The sequence below is a fragment of the Panthera pardus genome, unplaced genomic scaffold (assembly GCF_024362965.1).
Source record: "Panthera pardus isolate Hobbes unplaced genomic scaffold, ASM2436296v1 HiC_scaffold_11, whole genome shotgun sequence".
NCBI lineage: Eukaryota > Metazoa > Chordata > Mammalia > Carnivora > Felidae > Panthera > Panthera pardus.
In genome coordinates this window covers 9,101,248-9,123,159 of record NW_026526666.1, presented here as the reverse complement: position 1 = coordinate 9,123,159, position 21,912 = coordinate 9,101,248, and the positions used below count along the sequence as shown (strand labels likewise).

Genomic DNA, 21,912 nt, shown 5'->3' with positions numbered 1-21,912 from the left:
AATATCAAAAGTCAGACGCTTAACCAACTGTACAACCCAGGCACCCCAAAAATAAAATCTTTATTTTTTTATTTATTATTTATTTTTTTTGCATTTTTTTTTTCAATATATGAAATTTATTGTCAAATTGGTTTCCATGCAACACCCAGTGCTCATCCCAAAAGGTGCCCTCCTCAATACCCATCACCCACCCTCCCCTCCCTCCCACCCCCCATCAACCCTCAGTTTGTTCTCAGTTTTTAAGAGTTGCTTATGCTTTGGCTCTCTCCCACTCTATCCTCTTTTTTTTTTTTTTTTTTTTTCTTCCCCTCCCCTATGGGTTTCTGTTAAGTTTCTCAGGATCCACCTAAGTGAAAACATGGTATCTGTCTTTCTCTGTATGGCTTATTTCACTTAGCATAACACTCTCCAGTTCCATCCACGTTGCTACAAAGGGCCATATTTCATTCTTTCTCATTGCCACGTAGTACACCATTGTGTATATAAACCACAATTTCTTTATCCATTCATCAGTTGATGGACATTTAGACTCTTTCCATAATTTGGCTATTGTCGAGAGTGCTGCTATAAACATTGGGGTACAAGTGTCCCTATGCATCAGTACTCCTGTATCCCTTGGGTAAATTCCTAGCAGTTCTATTGCTGGGTCATAGGGTAAAAATAAAATCTTTTAAAAAAAGGGAGGGGGGCACCTGGCTGGCTTAGTCAGCAGAGCATGCAACTCTTGATTTGATCTTGGGGTTGTAAGTTCAAGCCCCATGTTGGGTGTAGAGATTACTTTTATTTATTTATTTATTTATTTATTTATTCTTCGTTTTTAAAGTTTATTTATTTTGAGAGAGAAAGCAAGGAGGGGGTTGTGCAGAGAGAGAGAGGGAGAGAGAGAGAACCCCAAGCAGGCTTTGCACTGTCAGTGCAGAGCCAGCTGTGGGGCTTAAACTCATGAACCTCAAAATCATGACCTGAGCCAAAGTTGGATGCTTAACCAACTGAGCCACCCAGGTGCCCCAGGTGTAGAGATTACTTAAAATCTTTTAAAAAAAATTTTTGTTTTAACGTTTATTTATTTTTGAGACAGAGAGAGACAGAGCATGAACGGGGGAGGGTCAGAGAGAGAGGGAGACACGGAATCGGAAGCAGGCTCCAGGCTCTGAGCCATCAGCCCAGAGCCTGACGCAGGGCTCAAACTCACGGACCCCGAGATTGTGACCTGGGCTGAAGTCGGACGCTTAACCCACTGAGCCACCCAGGTGCCCCAAAAATAAAATCTTTAAAAAAGAAAAAAAGAAAAGAAAAGAAAATCCTGAGGAATAACAAAATCACTCCAGAACTAGCAAGTGAGTTCAGCAAGGTTGCAGGATACAAGATCAACACAAGAAATGAAACCATATTTCTATATACCAACAATGAACATGAAGTAACTGAAATTAAAAACAGTACTATTTACAATCACTTCGAAAAAAATGAGATACTTAGGTATATACTTAACAAAACATGTATAGGATATAGATGCTGAAAATCATGATGAGAGAAATCAAAGAAGACCTAAATAAATGAAGAGATGTATTACGTTCATGTTTGGAAAGGCTTAATGTAGTAAGATGTCAGTTCTTCTCAAACTGATCAATAGGTTTAATACAATTTTTATGAAGAATCCCAGTAAGTTTTTGTTTTGTTTTCTTTTCTTTTGTTTAGAAACAGACAAGCTTATTTTGAAATTTGATTTGTGCGAAAAAGCACAGGTCCCAGAATAACTAAAGCAATCTTACTAAAGAAGGATAAAGTGGGGGGGGGGGGATCTCTTCACTCAATATTACAGGCTTACTTGATAGCTATAACAATCAAAATAGCGTGGTGTTGTACTGGTGGAGAGACAGATACACAAATCAGTGGAACAGAATAGAGAACCTAGAAACATATCCACACAAATATGTCTAACTGAATTTTCACAAGGTGCAACAGCAATTCACCAATGGAAAGATTGCTTTTTCAACAAATGGTGCTGGATCAATTGAACATCTCTTAGCAAAAAAATGAACCTTAACCTAAACCTCATACCTTTTAAAAATAGTAACTAAAATCGTAGACTTAAATGTGAAACTTAAAATATAAAATTTTAAGGAGCGCCTGGGTGGCTCAGTCGGTTCAGCATCCGACTTGGGCTAAGGTCATGATCTCATGGCCTGTGGGTTCGACCCCCACAACAGGCTCTGTGCTGACAGCTCAGAGCCTGGAGCCTGCTTCGGATTCTGTGTCTCCCTCTCTCTCTGTCCCTCCCCTGCTCACACTCTGTCTCTCTCTCAAAAATAAATAAACATTAAAAAAAAATTAAAATATAAAACTTGCAAAAAAAAAAACACAGGAGAACATCTTTGGGATCTTGGGCTAGGTGAAGAGTTCTTAGACTTAGCACTTAAAGTACACTCCATAAAAGGATAAACTGATAAATTATACTTTATCACAATTAAAAACTTGTTCTGCAAAAGATCCCCTCAGGAGGATGCAAAGACACACCACAAATTGGGGAAAAAAAGTTTGCAAATCACATATGCAACAAAAGATTAGTAAGTATCTAGAATATGTAAAGAACCCTCAAAACAGTAAAACAAAACAAAACAAAACAAAACAAAACCTCAGTCCAATTAGAAAACAGGAAAAAGACATGAACAGACATTTCTTTAAAGAGGATATACAAATGGCAAATAAGTACATTAAAAGATGTTCAGGGGTGCCTGGGTGGCTCAGTCAGTTGCTTTGGCTCAGGTCATGACCCCAGGGTCATGGAACCTACTTGAGATTCTCTCTCTCTCTCTCTCTCTCTCTCTCTCTCTCCCCCTCTACCCCTCTCCCAAGTTTGCTGTCTCTCTCTCTCTCTCTTTCTCAAAAGAAAAAGGATGTTCAATATGATTAGCCAACAGAGAAATGCAAATTAAAACCATGAGATATCACTACACATCTTTCAGAAAGGCTAAAATAAAAAACTGTGACAATATTGCATCCTAGCAAAGATACAGAGATACATTTGCATGTTGCTGGTAGAATTGTAAAATGGTATAGCCATTCTGGAAACGTTTGGCAGTTTCTTATAAAACAAAATATACAATTACCATAAAACCCAGTAATCACACTCTTGGGCATTTACCCAAGAGAAATGAGCATATACTTGTACATATCTGTACATGAATATTCATAGCAGCTTTATTTGCCATAGCCAGAAAATGGAATCCACCCATGTGTCCTTCAATAGGTGAATGTTTAAACTGTGGTATACCTATAACCATAGAATATTACTCACCAATGAGTAGACTATTGATACGTACAACAGCTTGGATCAATCTCCAGGGAATTATGCTGAGAAAAAAAAAAAGCCCACCATAAAAGGTTATATAATGTATGATCCATTATATGACATTTTGAAATTACAAAATTTTAGAAATGGAGAAAAATTAGTGACCTCCAGCACTCGGGAATGGGGAATGGGAGGAGGGAGGTGGGTATATACAAACCAGGGCAACACGAGGGCTTCTGGTGATGTTGGAACTATTCGGTGTTTTGACTGTGACTGTGGTGATGGATACATGAACCTATAGGTGATAAAATTACATAGAATTTAATACACATGCAAAAATAAGTACAAGCAAAATTGGGGAAATCAGTATCAATGTCAATATCCTGGTTCTGCTATTGTAGTATAGTTCTGCAAGTTTTACCATTGGGGAAAACTGGATTAAGTGTAGACAGATCTCTCTGTATTATTCCTTACCTCTGCAAGTGAGCTGACAATGATGTCAATGAAAGCTCCATTAAGAAAAGCAGGGGCACCTGACTGACTCAGTAGGTAGAGCATGTGACTCTTTATCTCAAGGTTGTGAGTTCAAGCCCCATGTTGGGTGTACAGGTTACTTTTAAAAAGGGGCGCCTGGGTGGCTCAATCAGTGGAGCATCTGACTCTTGACTTCAGCTCAGGTCATGATCCAGGGTCATGAGATTGAGCCCAGGATCAGGCTCCGTGCTGAGCGTGGAGCCTGCTTGGGATTCTCTGTCTCTCTGTCTCTGTCTCTGTCTCTGTCTCTCTCTCTCTCTCTTTCCCTCTCTCTCCCTGCCTGTACCCTTCCCCCACACGCACACGTGTGCTCATCCTCACTTTGTCAGGAAAAAAACAAAACAAAACAAAACAAAAAATATACTTCAGATTACGTGCCTTTTTTGGGTAGTCCTTCAATGATTTCTTATTATACCTGGAATAAATTCAGATGTCTCTCTAAGGCTCTTATGTTACCTAACTGGAATTTAAATAAAAACTTAAAAAAAAAAAAGAAAGAAAAACAAAGGGGAAAAAATCAGGTTTATGTCTTTTCCCCAGTATCATTTTATGCTAACTGTGTCTTCTTTCCCCATTCATCACACTGGACTTCTTTCCATATTACACAAGCCAATACACAACACTGTGTTGTTCCCACGAAAACATTCATCTCCCAACCCTTCTGTGGCTTTTTCTCATCTTTTAGGCATTGGCTTGGATGTCATCTCCTTAAGAGCCTTCCGTAATGATGCTCCCAACCCTACAGCAAACTAGTTGGTTAGATTTATAACTCTTTAGATTGTTTGTTACTGATATGGTAACAATGTTAATATTTATTTTAAATGGCATGTATTGATAAGATAACAATGTTAATATTTATTTTAAATGGCACGTATCTATCTATCTATCTGGGCTAGCTGCCTATTGAGTGACTGTATGAAAAGAATAAACTTCAGGATATTCCCCCATTTATGCTTATTAAGGAATATCAGTGAACTATGTAATTACAGAGTGCTTAGGTGACAGTAGCCTGTTGTATAAAATTTAAAAATATGTTCTGCATTCTCTATTTTAAAGTATTAACATATATTTGCACATATTTTCAAGTACTTGGAATGAGTACTATGTGAACAACATAGTAAGTCTAGGGTGTTATCATAAACCAGGGAAGTACATATAAAAATTTGTAACAGAAAAGGTCTGAATGAATTACTCTTTGCAATGCTAAACAAGGAAGCTGGTGGCAATGAATTGTAATATTTCAGATATAGTAAGGGTGGAATGAGGGTGTAAGTGGTCATGGTGATATGAATTAATGAAATGTTTGAATCATTGAGCATTTGAGATACATCACTGAATACAGAAACTAATAATTATAGTTATAAGTAGAGGCTAAAATTGGTAATTATCTGAATAATAAAATTAATTTATAAAGCTCCTAGAAGTAAACATGGACTATAAGCTCATTGCTTTGGTCTTGGTGATGATATTTTGGATCTAACACCAATAGCAAAGGCAACAAAAGCAAAAATAAATAAGTTGGACTACATTAAACTAAAAAGCCTCTGCGCACCAAAGGAAATACTCAAAATCAACAAAATGAAAAGGCAACCTACTGAATGGGAGAAAACTTTTGGAAATCATATATCTGGCAAGGGGTTAATTTCCAAAATATATAGAGAACTCATATAATTCAATAGTAAACAATCTGATTACAGAGTGGGCAGAGGACCTGTATAGACATTTTTTCAAAGATGATATAGAGGTGGCCAAGAGGTACCTGAAGAGGTGCTCAACATCATTAATCATCAGGTAAATGCATATCAAAACCATGATGAGATATCATATCACACCTGTTAGAATGTCTGTTACCAAAAAGACAAGAAATAACAAGCATTGATGAGGATGTGGAGAAAAGGGAACTGTTGTACACTGTTGGTGGGACTGCAAATTGGTGCAGCCATCATGGAAAACAGTAAGGAGAATCCCCCCAAAATTATAAATAGAACTATTATATGATCAAGAAATTACACTTCTGGATATTTATCTGAAAAAAAAAATGAAAACACTAACTTGAAAATAAATATGCAATCCCATGTTCATTGCAGCATTATTTACAAGAGGAAACATATGGAAACAACCTCAGTGTGCATGGATAGATGAATGAATAAAGAAAACATGATGTATACCATTTGCATTTACAACAACAGGGATGGACCTTGAGGGCATCATGCTAAGTAATGAATGAAATGAGTCAGACAAGGACAAATATCGCATGATCTCAATTATATGCGGAATCCTAAAAAAAGCAAAATACAACAACCAGTCTCATAGGACAAATTGGTGATTGCCAAGGGGGTGGGGAGTGGAGGGTGGGCAAAATGGGTGAAGGGGATCAAAAGGCACAAACTTCCAGCTATAAAATAAAATAATGAACAGGATGGTAACTATACTTAATATACTGTACTGCATATTTGCTATTTGCTAAACGAGTAGATCTTAAAAGCTCTCATCACAAGAAAAAAAAATTGTAACTATGTATGGTAACAGACCTTAACTAGACTTATTATGTTGATTATTTGACAATACATACAAATATTGAATTATGTTGTAAACCTGAAACTAATACAAGGTCTTATGTCAATTACACCTCAATTAAAAAGATAAAAAAATGATAAAATAATTTATAAACTATCCCTGATACTTGTATACTAATACTGAAAGGGCTGAAGTTCTTTTAAAAATGTTTTTTTTTGAGAAGCAAATGTTCCTGATAAATATTTAGAAGTTAAACATTGCTTTTAAAACACATCAAGTAGTGTATGTTTGTTTTGCCTTATTTCATTGTAAGGTTTCCAGTAGAGTGTCAGTTCTTCTGAGACATAATTTGGAGCCTGTTTTTGGAATATTTTATAATCAAATAAATGAATTTATAATGCTGGAACTATTATTCTTTGGTTCACGGATTAAAATTCATAGACACAGGGCCTATTCTTTTAAGAAATAAGCAAAACTCTGTGTGACATGACTTGCAGATTTTATCATGAATTCTTCCCAGTAGTAGATAAGGTCCCTTGAAGAATTCAGCAGATATAGTAGTTGTGAAGTCAGAAACGGGAGGTGGACTAAGATGCCAAGAAAGGTGGAAATGTATACTGTGCTACGTTAACGTGCAAGCAGAACTGGGCAGGACAGAGACCAGAGCCTAGAGTCACGTAAAATAGGTGAGTTAGAGGAGGTGTTACCAGAAGAATTGGAGGTTAATGGTGGAACATGCCTCTGTAGAGATGCCTTACAGGGATGATACTATGAGCCTGGTAGCCAACAGACTTTGTTTACGTAAGTGACATTAAAAAAAAATCATAGTGAAGTTATTTATGTATCTTGTTCAACTACATGAATTTTCATTGAGTTTCAACTCTGCTACTAACTGGCTTAGCTATGAGAACTTGAACCAGGAGTAGTATTTATTGGTGTTGCAGTTTTTTAAGCCAAAACATCGAGAGGGTTGGACTAGATGGCTTGTATACATGTAACACTGTACCGATCTGAATTATTATCAACATTTCTAATTGGACTAACAATTACTTTGTAGGTAATGCAGAGATAAACTTCAAGTTGAATTGTTACAACACCTGTATTAATGACGTTTGAATTAATGACGGGTTTTCCTTTCCTGTACATATTGCTTAGTAGTTTCTAGAGACCCAGTGTTTTGTAACCAAAGTGGGAGAATGTCAAATTTAATCAAGAAAACAAAATATTTATTAAGTAAACAATAAGGAACTCTGGGAGAGTGTGACCTGAAGGTCCCAAAGAACTCTATCCCTGATGATCTGGTTATTATTTGATTTATGTCAAATAATAACTGCCCTTGTTTTGACCTAAGAGAGGATTGTCTGGGAAGTTTGTCTCTGAGATAGAGCTGAAGCGTTGCTCTGCAGAGTGTCTGGAGCCTAAGTGTATGCAGAGTGCCCCCCTCTCCGCTCCTTGATAAATAGGGAAAAGGTCCAATTTGCTCCAGCTGGAAAGTTGAAGTCCTTGTTAAATCTATCTATACTCGTTCTGCGAGGAAAAGGACAATCTCTAGTAATATCATTTAACTGTGAGTATTTTGTCTTCTTTCAAAACACAAAATTTTATAATTTTATGCTGTCTAAATTAAATATGAATATTAATTTTGTTGGCAATTTAAACTATTATTAAACTGGAAGGTGTTAAGGGTATTTTTGGAACCCTTTAGTTTCCATCATCATTAATTTAATTTTTGCAAAGCAAATAAGCCAATGTTGTTGCTATGATAGTCAAACTATAAAAAGCATTTGCTCCTTGAAAACAAGAAACTTAAGTAGCTTATACAGTGGTTTGGTTTTCCCCTGAAGAATGACAAGGCAATTTTGAACCGTAGCTGGGCTTCAGGTGACATTCGATGTAATAATGTAAGTTGATTCACAGTGGTATTTACTCTCATATTTAAAAATGAAATGTGTTTTTAATCAAGAACTTATTCTTAAAACACATTTTATTTTTTAAAGCAATAGGTTATATGTAAATTGAAGGCAACTTGAAATATATTCTGATAGGGGTATATTCAGGGAATTACACCTCTGTTCAAAATGCTATGATATTTATAAACATTCTTCCAGATTATGGAAGTAGACACAAACTGTATTTCCACATCTCTGAAGTATACATTAAATTCATAGCCATGAATTTTCTAAACATTTAGTCTGTTTTCTCTTTCTTAAGCTGTAAAAATTACTTGACATGATATTAACTAAATATGTTTTTTCATTTAAAACTATATATGGAATTGTAGGATTCCATTTATATGAAATGTCTAGAATAGGCAAATACATAGACACAGAAAGTGGATTGGTGGTTGCTAAGGATTGGGGGGGGAGAAGAGAATGAGGAGAGACTGTTTATGGGTATAGGATTTCACTTTGCAGTAATAAAAATGCTCTGCAATTAGATGGTGGTGATAGTTGCACACTCTGAGTATTCTAAAAACCACGAATTGTACATTTTAAAAGGGCGAATCTTATATTATGTAAATTGCATCTCAAAAAAGCTGCATGATAAAACTATATGTGAAGACTTCACAGTGTAAAATCCTCCAAGTATTCGAAGGTTAAAGGACAGATCCTTGTAAAGGAATCCAGAAGCCTTAATTTGTGCTGTTATTCAAATATATTCTTTTCATTTTCTTTGGTTCCAATAAGCTCAGAGAATTTTGGATCAAAGAAGTTCTGCTCTGAAAAACCTTTTTATAATTGTGTATCATACAGCACTATCATTCCTTTTTTTCTAGTAGAGGCTACTCTGAAGAGTAAAATGTTTTTCTTATGAAGCTATCTACTTTTCAGTGATAACAGTTTTATGCAATGCATTATTCATGATTCAAGTGACCTATTGCAAGAGTGAAAATGTAAAAACCGTGCCTTTAACATGTCACTGTAGTTCTCCGGAGTCAATATGTTTTTCCTGTTAAAAGTTCTGGCTACGTGAAGATTTCCTACACATGATTTAGGGTTAAGGCAGAGGAGATGCAAATTCATTTCTGCAATTAAGCATCTTTTCAGGTAAATAGCTATTATAATCTGTGGAAAGCACAATTTTTTAATAAAGTTATATTTGTTCTAGAAAGAAAATACAGACTTTGCCCATGCCAAATTGATCCTCTTGATAAAAGCTTCTCTCTTAACTAAGTTATTTTTGTTTTTAAGTAAATATTTACTAGGAAAGATAACAAAACAGAATCACGCCAGGCCTATTGTAACTTTTAACAGGATAGGAAGTCTTTGATTACATACCTTTCTCTATGTTGTTAATAATTTACTTAAGTGATCTTAAACTAATTGTACGAACACTGTATTTCTGAAAGCTTTTATTTACTATATATACATATTAAAATAATTCTATTAAACATCTAAAAGGCTGAAGAAAATTAGTGAAAAATTTTATGTAGAAAATAATACAACATTACTGTGAGCATTTAGAGAGATGAATATTTCATATTTTAAGAAGCATATTTTTAATCAAAGGCTTATTTATGTATGTTTCATGTATGCCCGGGAATATAACTAGTCCATAAACTGATAAAAACAGGTTTACTTTAGATAATATTTTTGGGTGTTTATTTACCAGCATTGGAAGGACTGGATTTTAGAACATCATTGTTTGTGATTTGAACCCTGATAGTGGCATTACTACAGGATACTTATGTGTGTCTTTGTCAGGATACTACCAGTTTTGTTTTAATGTGCTACCTCTGGTTTGTTCTATATTATTTCTCAAACTCTCCCTCAGCAAAGTCTGTATCTAAGTAGTACCAAATACTTTTAAATTATCAGACTTCTTCAGATATTCAATATTGTATGAAGCCTCATGGCAAATGCAGCAATTTTAAAAGGAGGGTGAATAACAACTTCAAGTTTTCACATTCATTTATAATTTTATGAAATTGAGTTGAGACTCCAAAGAGAAGTATGGAAAGAACTGAACAGGATCATTGCTAAAAGGGACCACACAAATTAAATGGATGGCATTCAGAATTGTTTTTTCCATGGAGGGCCAATTGACCTGTTGCAATATAGGAAACACAGAAGTGTATGCTGACTGATCATACTGATTTTAGTCCTGACTTTTCAAGGAAGGAAAACTTCATATCAAAGTTGCACTTATTTGGGGGCACTGCTTTTGCTTCATCTCTTCCATCCAATGCTCCTTCTACTGACTGCTATGCTGTCAGAAGACTGGAGATTCAAACGCTTTTAAAGGAGCATACATTCTATTAGATGATAAAGGGGACACATTTCAGAGATATTACTATTTGAACCGTCTTCGTGGACATAGAAACCTTAGCCACGAACTCGTCACATGGGTAATAAATCCAAGTGAAAGATTTTTCAATATAAGCTCAGAGACTGTCTCAGAAGTTGGTCACATAAATTTTCTGGCATGATTTAAAACCCCAATTTCTCCTTTTTTGGTTCTTTTTGAAGGTGAAAACAGTCTTTATCTTCTAATAGAGAAGATAAAGCTGTAAGATACGATGGACTCTAGGGTGAACTTTATTTTCTTCCAATAATTTTCAGTCTCTTAAACTGTGATTTCCTGTTTAAGTTTATTTAAATTTTTGGAGTTCCTTTCTAGGAAATAACAAAAATAAAGACTTTTTTTTCCCATTAAAGGATAGCCTTAGATTTTGAATAATTTTTCTTATAACAGCTTATGATTTTTAGGCTTTACTATTAAAAATAAAACACTTTCTCCAGTAATCCATAAACTTTCTTTAATAAATAAAAAAATAAAATTTTAGTTAAGCAGAACCAAAATTAATGTCTTAATGTTTAGCATATCATAGGACTATGAAAAATATTTATAGAGGACTTAGAAGATAAACACAAGTGCTATGAAAGGCATTTTTTTCTTCCTCTTTAATTTCCTTAGTGAAAAAGTCTCATTTTTCTTCCTAGTTCATCTAAATTTAGAACAGTGAAATCTTGAAACTATTAGAATAGAGATTATGAGAATCAGTTATTAAGACAAGAAGTGTGCTGGATTTTACATACATTAATTAAACTCTCCCAATAATTTTGCCAGGAGGGTTTTATTATTTTTCTTCTACAAATGAGGAAACTAAGGTTTAGGGAGGTTTAATAAATGACCCATAAGTAAGTGGTGAAAGCAGTGTATGAAGCCTGACACCAAAGCTTGGTACACTTTCAAAAGCCACATTAAAAAAAAAAAAGCCACATTGATTATTACCAAGGTTTAATGAGTTATTTGTAAAGAGCTGAGCAATAAGAAATTGGCAAAATTAGGGATGCCTGGGTGGCTCAGTCAGTTAAATGTCCGACTTTGGCTTGGTTCATGATCTCACGTTTCATGGGTTCAAGCCCCACTTCGGGCTCTGCACTGACAGCTCAGAGCCTGGAGCCTGCTTTGGATTCTGTGTCTCACTATCTCTCTGCCCTTCCCCTGTTCATGATCTCTCTCTCTCTCTCTCTCTCTCTCTCTCTCTCTTTCAAAAATGAACATTAAAAATTAAAAAAAAATATGTATAAAGAAATTGGCAGAATTAATAATTTGGTGTTGAGAAATTGAAAACTCACTATTTTTCCAATTAAAGTATAAATATAGATGTCTAATTTTAGTATAAATTCTGCTAACTCCTCTTTTCCAAAAATAGTACTGTACTTTTATAAAGTCATGCTGAGTTGATAATCATGCTTTCAGATAGTCTACAAAAGTTTTATTTCCTTCAGGCTCTATTTCAGCATTCACTGATGAGTAAGTGAGAATTGGACCAGAGAATGGCAAATACTTACGTTACTACATCTGATGGGTACTGTCTTGCTGAACCAGTGGAGTACTATGGTATGTAGACAAATACAGTATAATAGTTAATAAAACATTTTTGTGTGTGTGTGTGTAATATTGGTTAATAATAGGGTTTTTTTAAAAAAGAAATAAACAAGTAAACCAAAGACTTTAAATTATTCTTAACAAGAGGAATTAAAATAAAAAACTTAATAAAAAATTATTCCCTCTACGAGAATATAATTTAAAAAATCAGTAATATGAAAATATTGTAAGCCAGAATCAATTGTAAAAGGGAAAAGCCCAGCGTGCTTGGGTAACTCAGTCAGTTGAGCATCAGACTCTTGATTTTGGCTCAGGTTATGATCTCACAGTTCATGGGATGGAGCCCTGAGTTGGGTTTTGTGCTGATAGCTAGGAGCCTGCTTGGGATTCTCTCTCCCTTGCTCTGACCCTCCTCCGTGTGCCTGCAGGAGTACACTCTCTCTCTCAAAATAAATAAACTTTAAAAAAAAAAAAGGAGGGAAAATCAAGATAGTACAAAATTGTATTTAATTTTTAAAATGTGAATTAACATGCACATTAGAAGTTGTTTTAGGAGTTAGTTGTAGCTAGTTCACATGCAATTTAGTAAATGTAGCTCAGAGTGCTATTCAATGTACTTGAAATTTTAATCTTGATATAAGATTTTTATCAAAGGGAAAGAAATAGAAACAGAATGCAGGATATGACAGGAATTTTCTCCAAAAAGAGTAAGGCTATAATATAAATTTATTTTAGGGGCAGTTTTCTTGTTAGGGGTAAGGTTAGGGTTGAGATTTCAACTCGGATTGCCATGACAATGGAACATCAGCCAGTATTCTACAGTCTTTTGACACTCAGTCAAGAAGGGCCTTCTTTTTTAAAAAAAAAGTTACATTGTTTTTACTGATAACCTTTCTTTTCGTACCAGGTGATCATTAGTATTTACTCAACACTTAGCATTAGACTGAATGCTCTAAGATTGCAAGTGACTTATGTGAGTTAGTTAATGAAAATTATAATGTTTACTGATCTTGGTAGAATTTTGAGGTTAATCACCTGGTGATTCAGCATCAGGAAAAGTACAAATATTGTTAGTTACAGACATAGGGCACTCAGTACTCCTGGATCCATTTGGAGCCAATTTTCTGGATTTAGATTTAACAATTTTGCTGAAAGTGAAAAGTAAGTTGGTGTTTGGGAGCTTCTGATAATTATAATAGTGATATTCATTAAGCATTATTTTGTATCTTATGTTTTATGTTTTATATTTGCTTTTGCATACCATCTTTTATTTATCCTTACAGTAACCCTTTGAGGTAGGTGAACTTATCACCACATAATTGCTAGTTAGAACTGTTAGTCAACAAAACACAAAAGAAACTAGTAATTTAAATCAGGCCTATGAATTGCAAAGGAGAGTGTTAAGGTATATTAAATGGGGAGTTCAAGTAAATAATATTTTTTAAATTAATTTATTTATTTTGAGAGATAGAGAGAAAGCACGAGTCAGGGAGGGGCAGAGAGAGAGGGAGAGAGAGAGAATCCCAAGCAGTCTCCGTGCTGTCAGCACAAAGCCCAACACGGGACTTGAACTCATGAACTGAACTCATGAACTGTGAAATCATGACCTGAGCTGAAGTTGGACACTTAACTGACTAAGCCAGCTAGGAGCCCCAGAAAAAAAAATTTTCTTTGCTTGAAATAACCAGGTAACTGGTAAAATTGTATTTCAGTTTGGTATTTTGGGGAGGTGCTAATTTATGAATTCATCTCTTTGTTGGCCTGACTGCATTGCAAACGGTTGTATCCACAATAAGGGAAATGCATACGGTAGGGAAAACCTTCTTTCATTCCAAACTTTGGGAAATACGCATTTGTATTTAAGACGGAGGCTGGGGTTGGTATGCAGGCCATTAGCAATGACTGCCCTTTCTCCCAGCTCCTGGGCAACCTCTGCATACCACTGGGACGGCAGCACTTAGGATGCATTGCAATACAGTTTACTGCCTGCTCCTCATGCTGGACAGCAAGTCCCTGGGATGTAGTGGACATGTTGAACTGTTTGTTGAGCATAAAACTCTTTGACCTTTGAAAACAATTATGAAATTTTGACTTTTTACCATTTGTTCTTTGTTTATGCTAAAAACACCTAGATATTCTGCCAGAGCAAATCAGTTATCAGCTGTATGACACGGATTTTCAAGAATCGCCTTTTTGCCAGTATTCTACCGCCCAGTTTCCAACAGCTCTACAGTCCCAATCTTTACAAAGTCATTTCAACACTTACAGCTTGGATCCACAGTTCAGTGGTGGAGAATGTGGACTTGTTTCCTGTGAATTAAATAAACCCACTTATGTGGTTGACCATGATGTTGAAGACGGATACTCTGGAATAAAAAGGTCCAGACTAACTCATTCTTCTATGCGAATTAAGAGACAGGAAGACCTCTGTGTAGTTTGTGGTGATAAAGCATCAGGATATCATTATAATGCACTTACTTGTGAAGGTTGCAAAGGTAAGGATAAAGTTAAAACGAAACTGAAGTCCTAGTGTTCACTGAAGAGACATGAAATTTTAGGCCTGTAAGAATAGGCTTACTTTTTAAAGTGTGAAAAAGAAAACCAGGGAGACCCATTGATGTATTTAAAGGTGATCCATCTGTGGCAAAAAAGACATGAAAGTGGAATGTAATAAAGTTTTGATTTAGTTTTCATTTTTGATGAAAACTTTTACATTTAAATACAAACTTCAATATTTATATAATAGCAGGAGGTTTCTGTGTTCCTAGATGAATCTGATATTGGAATGGAAAATGATTTTTAAAACCATCTGAATGGTAACTAATACATCCTCTCATGCGGCTGGTATAATTCATGCATTAGAAAGGAATTTGAAATTAAATGACTTCTATGAGTCTATTTTAATTCTTTTGGAATGCTTTTTTGAAAACAAATGGGAAGTTTGCAAGCAAAGATCATTATTGACAATGAAATTTTCAAAAAGTGAAACAGCCCTTGATGAAATTTCGAGGTATTAAAACACTTCTGCACTATTTTTATTTACAAATGCAATGTTGAGACAGACCTGGAAATGCTTAGGCCAATGCAGCACTAGGTAAACATATCTATTAGAAGTTCACGGTGAAGACTTACTGTCAGAATCTCACAGCATACCCCTCACAAAGAATAGCCAAATAAAGACTGTGGGAAATGAAGTACCAGCTTTGTGAATAGAATAGCTGGGCATGTATTTGCTTACTCTTAAAATGCAGGGCCTTGCTGTTAAAACTAGGTGGAGGATGAGGCATAGTTCTTGAAGACTTCAGCTGACCTTTCTGCTCCCTTTGTTGAATCTAAGTCATGAAACTCTCACTCTCAAGTGTGGCTACAGAAAAAAGGTATGGCAGGCCTCTGAGAGAGGCATTGACATGGCTTATCAACTTTACTGCTTGGAATGGATTAAGAAGGTAGCAGGGGTGACTACAGAGAAATGGGAAATAAAAGAGGAAATGGGAAGAGGGACTGCTATGCGTGGATTTAGGAAATGAAAGAGAAAATATAGATACCTCCACCAACACACACACACACACACATAACACCGCCGACTCAATGTCTCAGGCCAAATAACTTAAAAATATTTTCTCACCTGTGGGGGTGCTAAAAAAGGAAGGACAGGGGACTAAGTTTCGAAGAATATCTCTTCCTTTATGGGTTGAGGTGGAAATGTGAGGAGAACAGAAAAGAGGTTTCACCTGAGCACATATTATTTCAAAGGCAGCTAGAGAGATGCTTCATGGAATCTTGATAGTCTGCAGAACATAGTTATAAAAATGCTTTAGATGATATAGTATAACCATGGTAAAATAGATAAAAGAAAATCTTAATGTGTTGGAGCTATTTAGTTTAATTTTCGGATGTGATTATTGAAAGGAATACCCTTGGAATAGAATATTATCAATCACGAGGGAATATAAATGTATATCAAACCAAACCTTCTTATTGATAGAAAAACACATTTATTGAAATAATTTTATTTTGATCATTTTACTAGGAAGGTATATTAATAAAAAACAACTAAAAATACCTAATCGTAAATTTTAAAAGTAGTTTTTCTTGTCATTAGGTTTTTTTCGACGTAGCATCACCAAAAATGCAGTATATCATTGCAAGAATGGTGGCCACTGTGAAATGGACATGTACATGCGTAGGAAATGTCAAGAGTGCAGACTAAAAAAGTGTAAGGCAGTAGGAATGTTGGCAGAATGTAAGTATTATTGTGGATTTGGGGGGCTCTTTTTTTTGAGGGGGATTTTAGTTTTTCTTATCTTCCTGACAACTTAATGCATTCCTCAGATTGTCATTTTGAATTGTAACATACTTGTCTAGATTTAAGCTATTTCTCTAGCAACTGATAAATTAGGATGACCAGTAACCAATCTAGGTAATTATTTCCATAAACCCCATTCTATACTATATTGCTCTAATTTTTCCAGTAATCATATGTTCTTAACTGGAAATCCTTGTACTGCCATATTACTTAACCTAAAGTTATATAATGTATCTGTAAAGAGCAGAATTTTAAATTGGTAGTTCCCCTTCTTTGGTCTGGTATCGTTACAAGCCTACATGATAACATGATAGGGAAGTAGAGCCTACTAACAACCCATAGGTGTCAAAACCCAACTCAACAGGCAGAAGAATACCTAAGCTATTTGGGTTCCTTGTATGTTCACTGAGTTTTTAGCTGAAACTTACATGATGTCATTTAATCCTCAGAGTAGCACTAAGATTTTGGCATTATTTCCTCAATTTCTCCTATTTCCCAGGGCTCAAAATCTCATGGTGATTTCAAAATTTCATTTTTCTTAGTAAGGTACTATTAATGTTTTCTTATGTCTAATCTTGCACAAACTCTTATCATCTTGCACTTATACTATTATATTAATTTTATGGCTATTTCTTCATTTTCTGTTTTTTAGTTCAATCTACCTTCAACTGCTATAATATTCTTCAATTTTTATTAAGTTACATTCTTGTTCAATAAATACCAATGCAGTATCCTGTTTATTTTATACAGCTTATTATAATAAAATCCAAACTCTTCAAAGTTTTTGAGCGAAAGGATTCCTATTTAAGATTCTAGGGTTGGAGAAGATCTGAAGGTTATCCTGTCCAGCCCGAATCCTTTACTTTATCCCTGTCTTGAGACTGCTCGGGCTGCCATAACAAAATACCATTTTCTTGTCTTGTTAGGAAAAAATTGACTTAGCTCATTTGAAAAATCACAAGATATTCTCTTGACCTTATATAAAAATCAAAGAAAAAAGCTCATGGATAAGGTAGTTAGTTCAACTGCTATACCAATTGATATTTTATGTTACTTCCGAGATCTAATTAATGTGTATATTTCTCTGACATAAAAAGGTCTAAACTTTTAGTTTGGAGATGCAAAATTAATTTTTAATTTATGTCTAGGCTATGTATTTTTTTTTGATGTTTATTTTTTGAGACACAGTGCGAATGGGGGAGGGGCAGAGAGCGAGGGAGATGCAGAATCCGAAGCAGGCTCCAGGCTCTGAGCTGTCAGCACAAAGCCTGATTGATGCGTGGCTTGAATTCACGGGCCATGAGATCATGACCTGAGCCAAAGTTGGAAGCTCAACCGACTGAGCCACCCTGGTGCCCGTAGGCTAACTATGTATTTTTAAGTAGAAGGTAGTGATGGAAGGAAAAGGAGAAAGTAATGTAGTAAATTTAATTGCTGCTTGCCATAAAAGAAAGATTCTTTGTGAAAAGACAAGTCTATGATTATATATGTATCCAGTATAAGACAATTTTCATCAAATCCTAGAATGTTATTTGCCATACCTAAAACATTTTATATGAATTTTGTAATATCACAGGTTTGCTCACAGAAATCCAATGCAAATCAAAGAGACTTCGAAAGAATTTTAAGCAGAAGAATAGTTTTTCCTCTAGCATCAAAGTGGAAGAGGAAGTAGACAACAAGCTTGTATCATCCACCACTAGATCTGGAAAAGTGGCAAGACTCTTCTTATAAAATTTCTTGTTTCTTTAATGATGACATGATGTCTTGTTTAATAAGAATTCATTATAGTTCTCCTCCCTCCCCCATGTTTTCTTACAGATTAAGGAGAGCATGGAACTAACTCACGAGGAACATCAGCTCATTAAGGACATTGTGGCTGCTCATCAAAAATACACAAGTCCTTTAGAGGAAACAAAGATGTTTGTATGTGTTCATTATTGGCAGGAAATAATTTATAACTAATTATGTTAGAAAATAAGAGTGTCAATGTGAAAGTTAAAAATTTAAACTTGTAATTTAAAAGTTAAACATTTTAATTTACTTAAAAGAAAAAAATCTATTAACCTTATTTCTTTTTGCTGGCTAGCTCCAGAAGTATGCAAATCCTGAGCTGAGCTTTTTGCAACTCTCGGAGACTATGGTCCTACACCTACAGGGGTTAGTGGATTTTACCAAGGGACTCCCAGGTAATCACTTCACCTTTGGAAAAAAAATTACTTTAACACTTTTTTTTTAATTAAAAAAAATTTTTTTTAATGCTTTATTTTTTTGAGACAGAGAGAGACAGAGCATGAGCAGGGGAGGGGCAGAGAGAGGGGGAGACACAGAATCTGAAGCAGGGTCCAGGCTCTGAACTGGCAGCACAGAGCCCGATGTGGGGCCTGAACTCATGGATCCGAGATCATGACCTGAGCTGAAGTCGGATGCTTAACCGACTGAGCCACCCAGGCGCCCCAACACTTTTTTTTTTAAGTTTCCTATTTTAAAGGAAGGGGACCATTTAGGAAAATAAAAACCTCTATTTTTCCAGCAAAGCTGGTGGAAATGGTTCATTTTGTCTGCTTTAAACAATCAGGTAGTTGAAAGTATAAATATTTTAAAATATTCAAATGACTTCAAGGACTTAGGAACAAGAGAAATAATATGACTGTATCTTTTAACTTTAGATAAAACATGAAACAAACAAAATTGCTGGTACAGTATGAAAAAATCAAGGTACAGTTGGCCAAAACTTACCTATCTACAAATACAGATAACTCACTGTAGAAATAAATTCTTTGAGGCTAAACTATGTTTGATTTGCTCTTGCCATATGAAAGTATTATTATCTAGTTCTGATGAAAGTGCTCCAAAATATTATCATGTGGAATCAAGAATTTTATTTAGATTTGAAGTTACAAATTGTGATTATTCTAAGGAAACATTTAGGATTTATATTATAACTAAATGGATGGTTAAAAATACTAAATCTTATACCTGAAAATTATCTTTTCATTATTGATTTCAAACAATTATGTGATCTTTTGTTAAAGGATTTGAAAATTTGACAACTGAGGACCAGACTGCATTACGTAAAGGATCAAAAACTGAAGTGATGTTTCTTCACGGGGCCCAACTTTACAGCCTGAAAGAATGTCTTTCGTCAGCTTCTGAAAGTAAAAAAGTCCGGCCAACATAACCTTACTGTTAACAGTTAACTATTAAATACAGCAACAAATTATACAACATTGAGTTATTTTTCTTATTATATTTTTGTTTTACTAGTTAGTGTAGTAATAAGAATTTCGTAACAGCTTTTCTAATTCATTGGTCTAGCTTTTGCTTTTCTTTTAAAGTAAACCATTTTTATTATATGGCATCATAAGAAAAATCTTTTTGGAAGGTTTTCTACACAAAATTTATATAAAATCTAAACTATTAATCTCACTTCCTGTTTCAGTAATAAAAATTATAAATCTACCATTTGTTGGGAGTGTTTCCTAACAGATTAGAGAGAATGGATTTACTATCTGTGTAAAGTTTTTTTCAAAAATCAGACTTTATGTTTTCCCCTGTTACTAGGTACTATGAGAATATCAGATCATTCAGATCATTCACTGAATTGTCACAATCAGAGTGTTAATGGAAGTGTTATTTATTCTATGGAAACCTTTTGCAACGAAGACTGTCCTCCTACTACACTGACTGGTAATATTACATATCATACAAAATATAATGGGTGGAAAAAATTGGTCAGATATAATGTTTTATTTTATTATTCTGCTTTAAGAAAAAATGATAATGACAATATGTTTGATTCTGCACTATGTTCTGATGAAAATACATTTGATATTAATCTTTTTAGGTATTGCTGAAGAATTTATTAACACATTGTTTTACTTCTACAGAAGAATGAGTGAGCTTAATATTACTAATACTGAATATGCTCTGCTTGCAGCAACAACTGTGTTTTTTTCAGGTAAAAACCATTCAAAAGTAAAAATTTGGACTAAGTTTGGCAATCAAATCATGATGTCTGTGGTTATTACATTATTCACTGATGCCAAATGTAACAATTTTGTTTCATCAAAATCTCTTTCTCCTTGAGAGAATTCTCTTTAGCTTACAAACATGCTATAATTTCTTGCATCTCAAAAAACGCCTTCTTGACCTATAATCCGCTTTCAGCTGTTCTCCCATTTCTCTGTTCTACTTTACAGAAAAAAAAAAAAAAACTTTTTGAGTTGTCTGTGCTCCTGCCTTTATTTCTCTCAACTCATTTACTCATGAACCCACTGCAGTCAGATTTTGTCCCCTTCTTTCCATTCTGCCATAACTTGTCAAGAACTTTAGTAATCTGGCATTGCTGATTCCAGTGGTCAATTCTTAGTCCTTATTGTACTTGACCCATCATCAACTTCATCTGACAGAGCAGATCATTCCTTCTTTCTTGGAACACTTTCATCACTTGGCTTCTGTTGGTCACTCCCTCCCTCTTGAAAAAAAAATTTTTTTCCCCACTTAATTTCCAGGACATCACACTCTCTTGATTTTCCTCCTCAATGACTGCTCTTTCCATCTCCTTTGTTGACTCCTCCTCATCTTTCACACTGATAAATGCTAAGAGTGTTCTAAGGCTCAGTTCTTTTCTCTTTCATACTCACTTCCTCTGAAATTTCATCCTATCTCATGGCTTTGAACACAATCTACATGTTAACAACTTTCAAATTTTTTTATCTGAGAGAGAGAGAGAGAGAGCGTGCATGTGTGCGCGGGAGAGTGAGTGAGGGAGGGGCAGAGGGAGTGAGAACTTAGGCAGTCTCCTTGCTGAGCCTGAGCTGAGCATGGAGCCTGATGTGTGGGGCTCAATCCCATGACCCTGGGATCACAACCTGAGCCAAAATCAAAAGTTGGATGCTCAACTGACTAAGCCACCCAGGCGACCCAGCCAATTCCCAAATTTATATACCAACTTGGACTAACTCCTAACTCCACTAAATAGCCTACTCAAGATTTCAACCTGCAGTAAGGCATATCAAATTTAACCTATCCCAGGATGAACTCCTGATCTCTCCCCGATCCTCCTATATTCTTCCTCCATCTTTACTAAATGGCATCTCCATCCTTCAAGTTGCACAAACCAAAAACCCATATCAAAAAGGCAACATCTCCTGTTGGCTCTAGCCTCAGAATATATCCAGAACTCAACCATGTCTTACTGTTCTGTTCCTGCCACCCTAATTCAAACTAGTGTCCTTTTTTGCTTTCCTGTTTCTGCCCTTTCCTCCCTAGGGTCTAGTCTCTATATAGAGACCAGAGTTATTCTTTTAAAACATAGGCCAGATCATTTCACTTCTCTGCTCATAACCCTTTCATGGTTTCCTATTCTACATAGCTTAAAGCCCAGTTTTTTCCATTATTGCCTACTACTATTCCTTTTGCTTACACC

The 21,912-nt window shown here is 35.2% G+C and overlaps 1 protein-coding gene across 2 annotated transcripts in view; it reads left to right on the top strand.

Moving 5' to 3' along the window:
* LOC109272106 (bile acid receptor-like) overlaps positions 1 to 21,912 on the top strand; it is a 50,152-nt gene that overhangs the window by 26,397 nt on the left and 1,843 nt on the right. The window contains exons 1-10 of one of the 2 annotated variants that reach the window (XM_019457933.2): positions 7,793 to 7,907; positions 12,076 to 12,187; positions 14,308 to 14,670; positions 16,278 to 16,418; positions 18,058 to 18,197; positions 18,303 to 18,407; positions 18,571 to 18,670; positions 19,517 to 19,639; positions 20,046 to 20,171; positions 20,329 to 20,442. In XM_019457933.2, the coding sequence (XP_019313478.1) occupies positions 12,124 to 12,187; positions 14,308 to 14,670; positions 16,278 to 16,418; positions 18,058 to 18,197; positions 18,303 to 18,407; positions 18,571 to 18,670; positions 19,517 to 19,639; positions 20,046 to 20,171; positions 20,329 to 20,442 (1,276 nt within the window). In that variant the 5' untranslated portion in view covers positions 7,793 to 7,907; positions 12,076 to 12,123. Of the gene's footprint in view, positions 1 to 7,792; positions 7,908 to 12,075; positions 12,188 to 14,307; positions 14,671 to 16,277; positions 16,419 to 18,057; positions 18,198 to 18,302; positions 18,408 to 18,570; positions 18,671 to 19,516; positions 19,640 to 20,045; positions 20,172 to 20,328; positions 20,443 to 21,912 lie in introns of those variants that run through there. The other variant, XM_019457934.2, reaches the window with a different exon arrangement.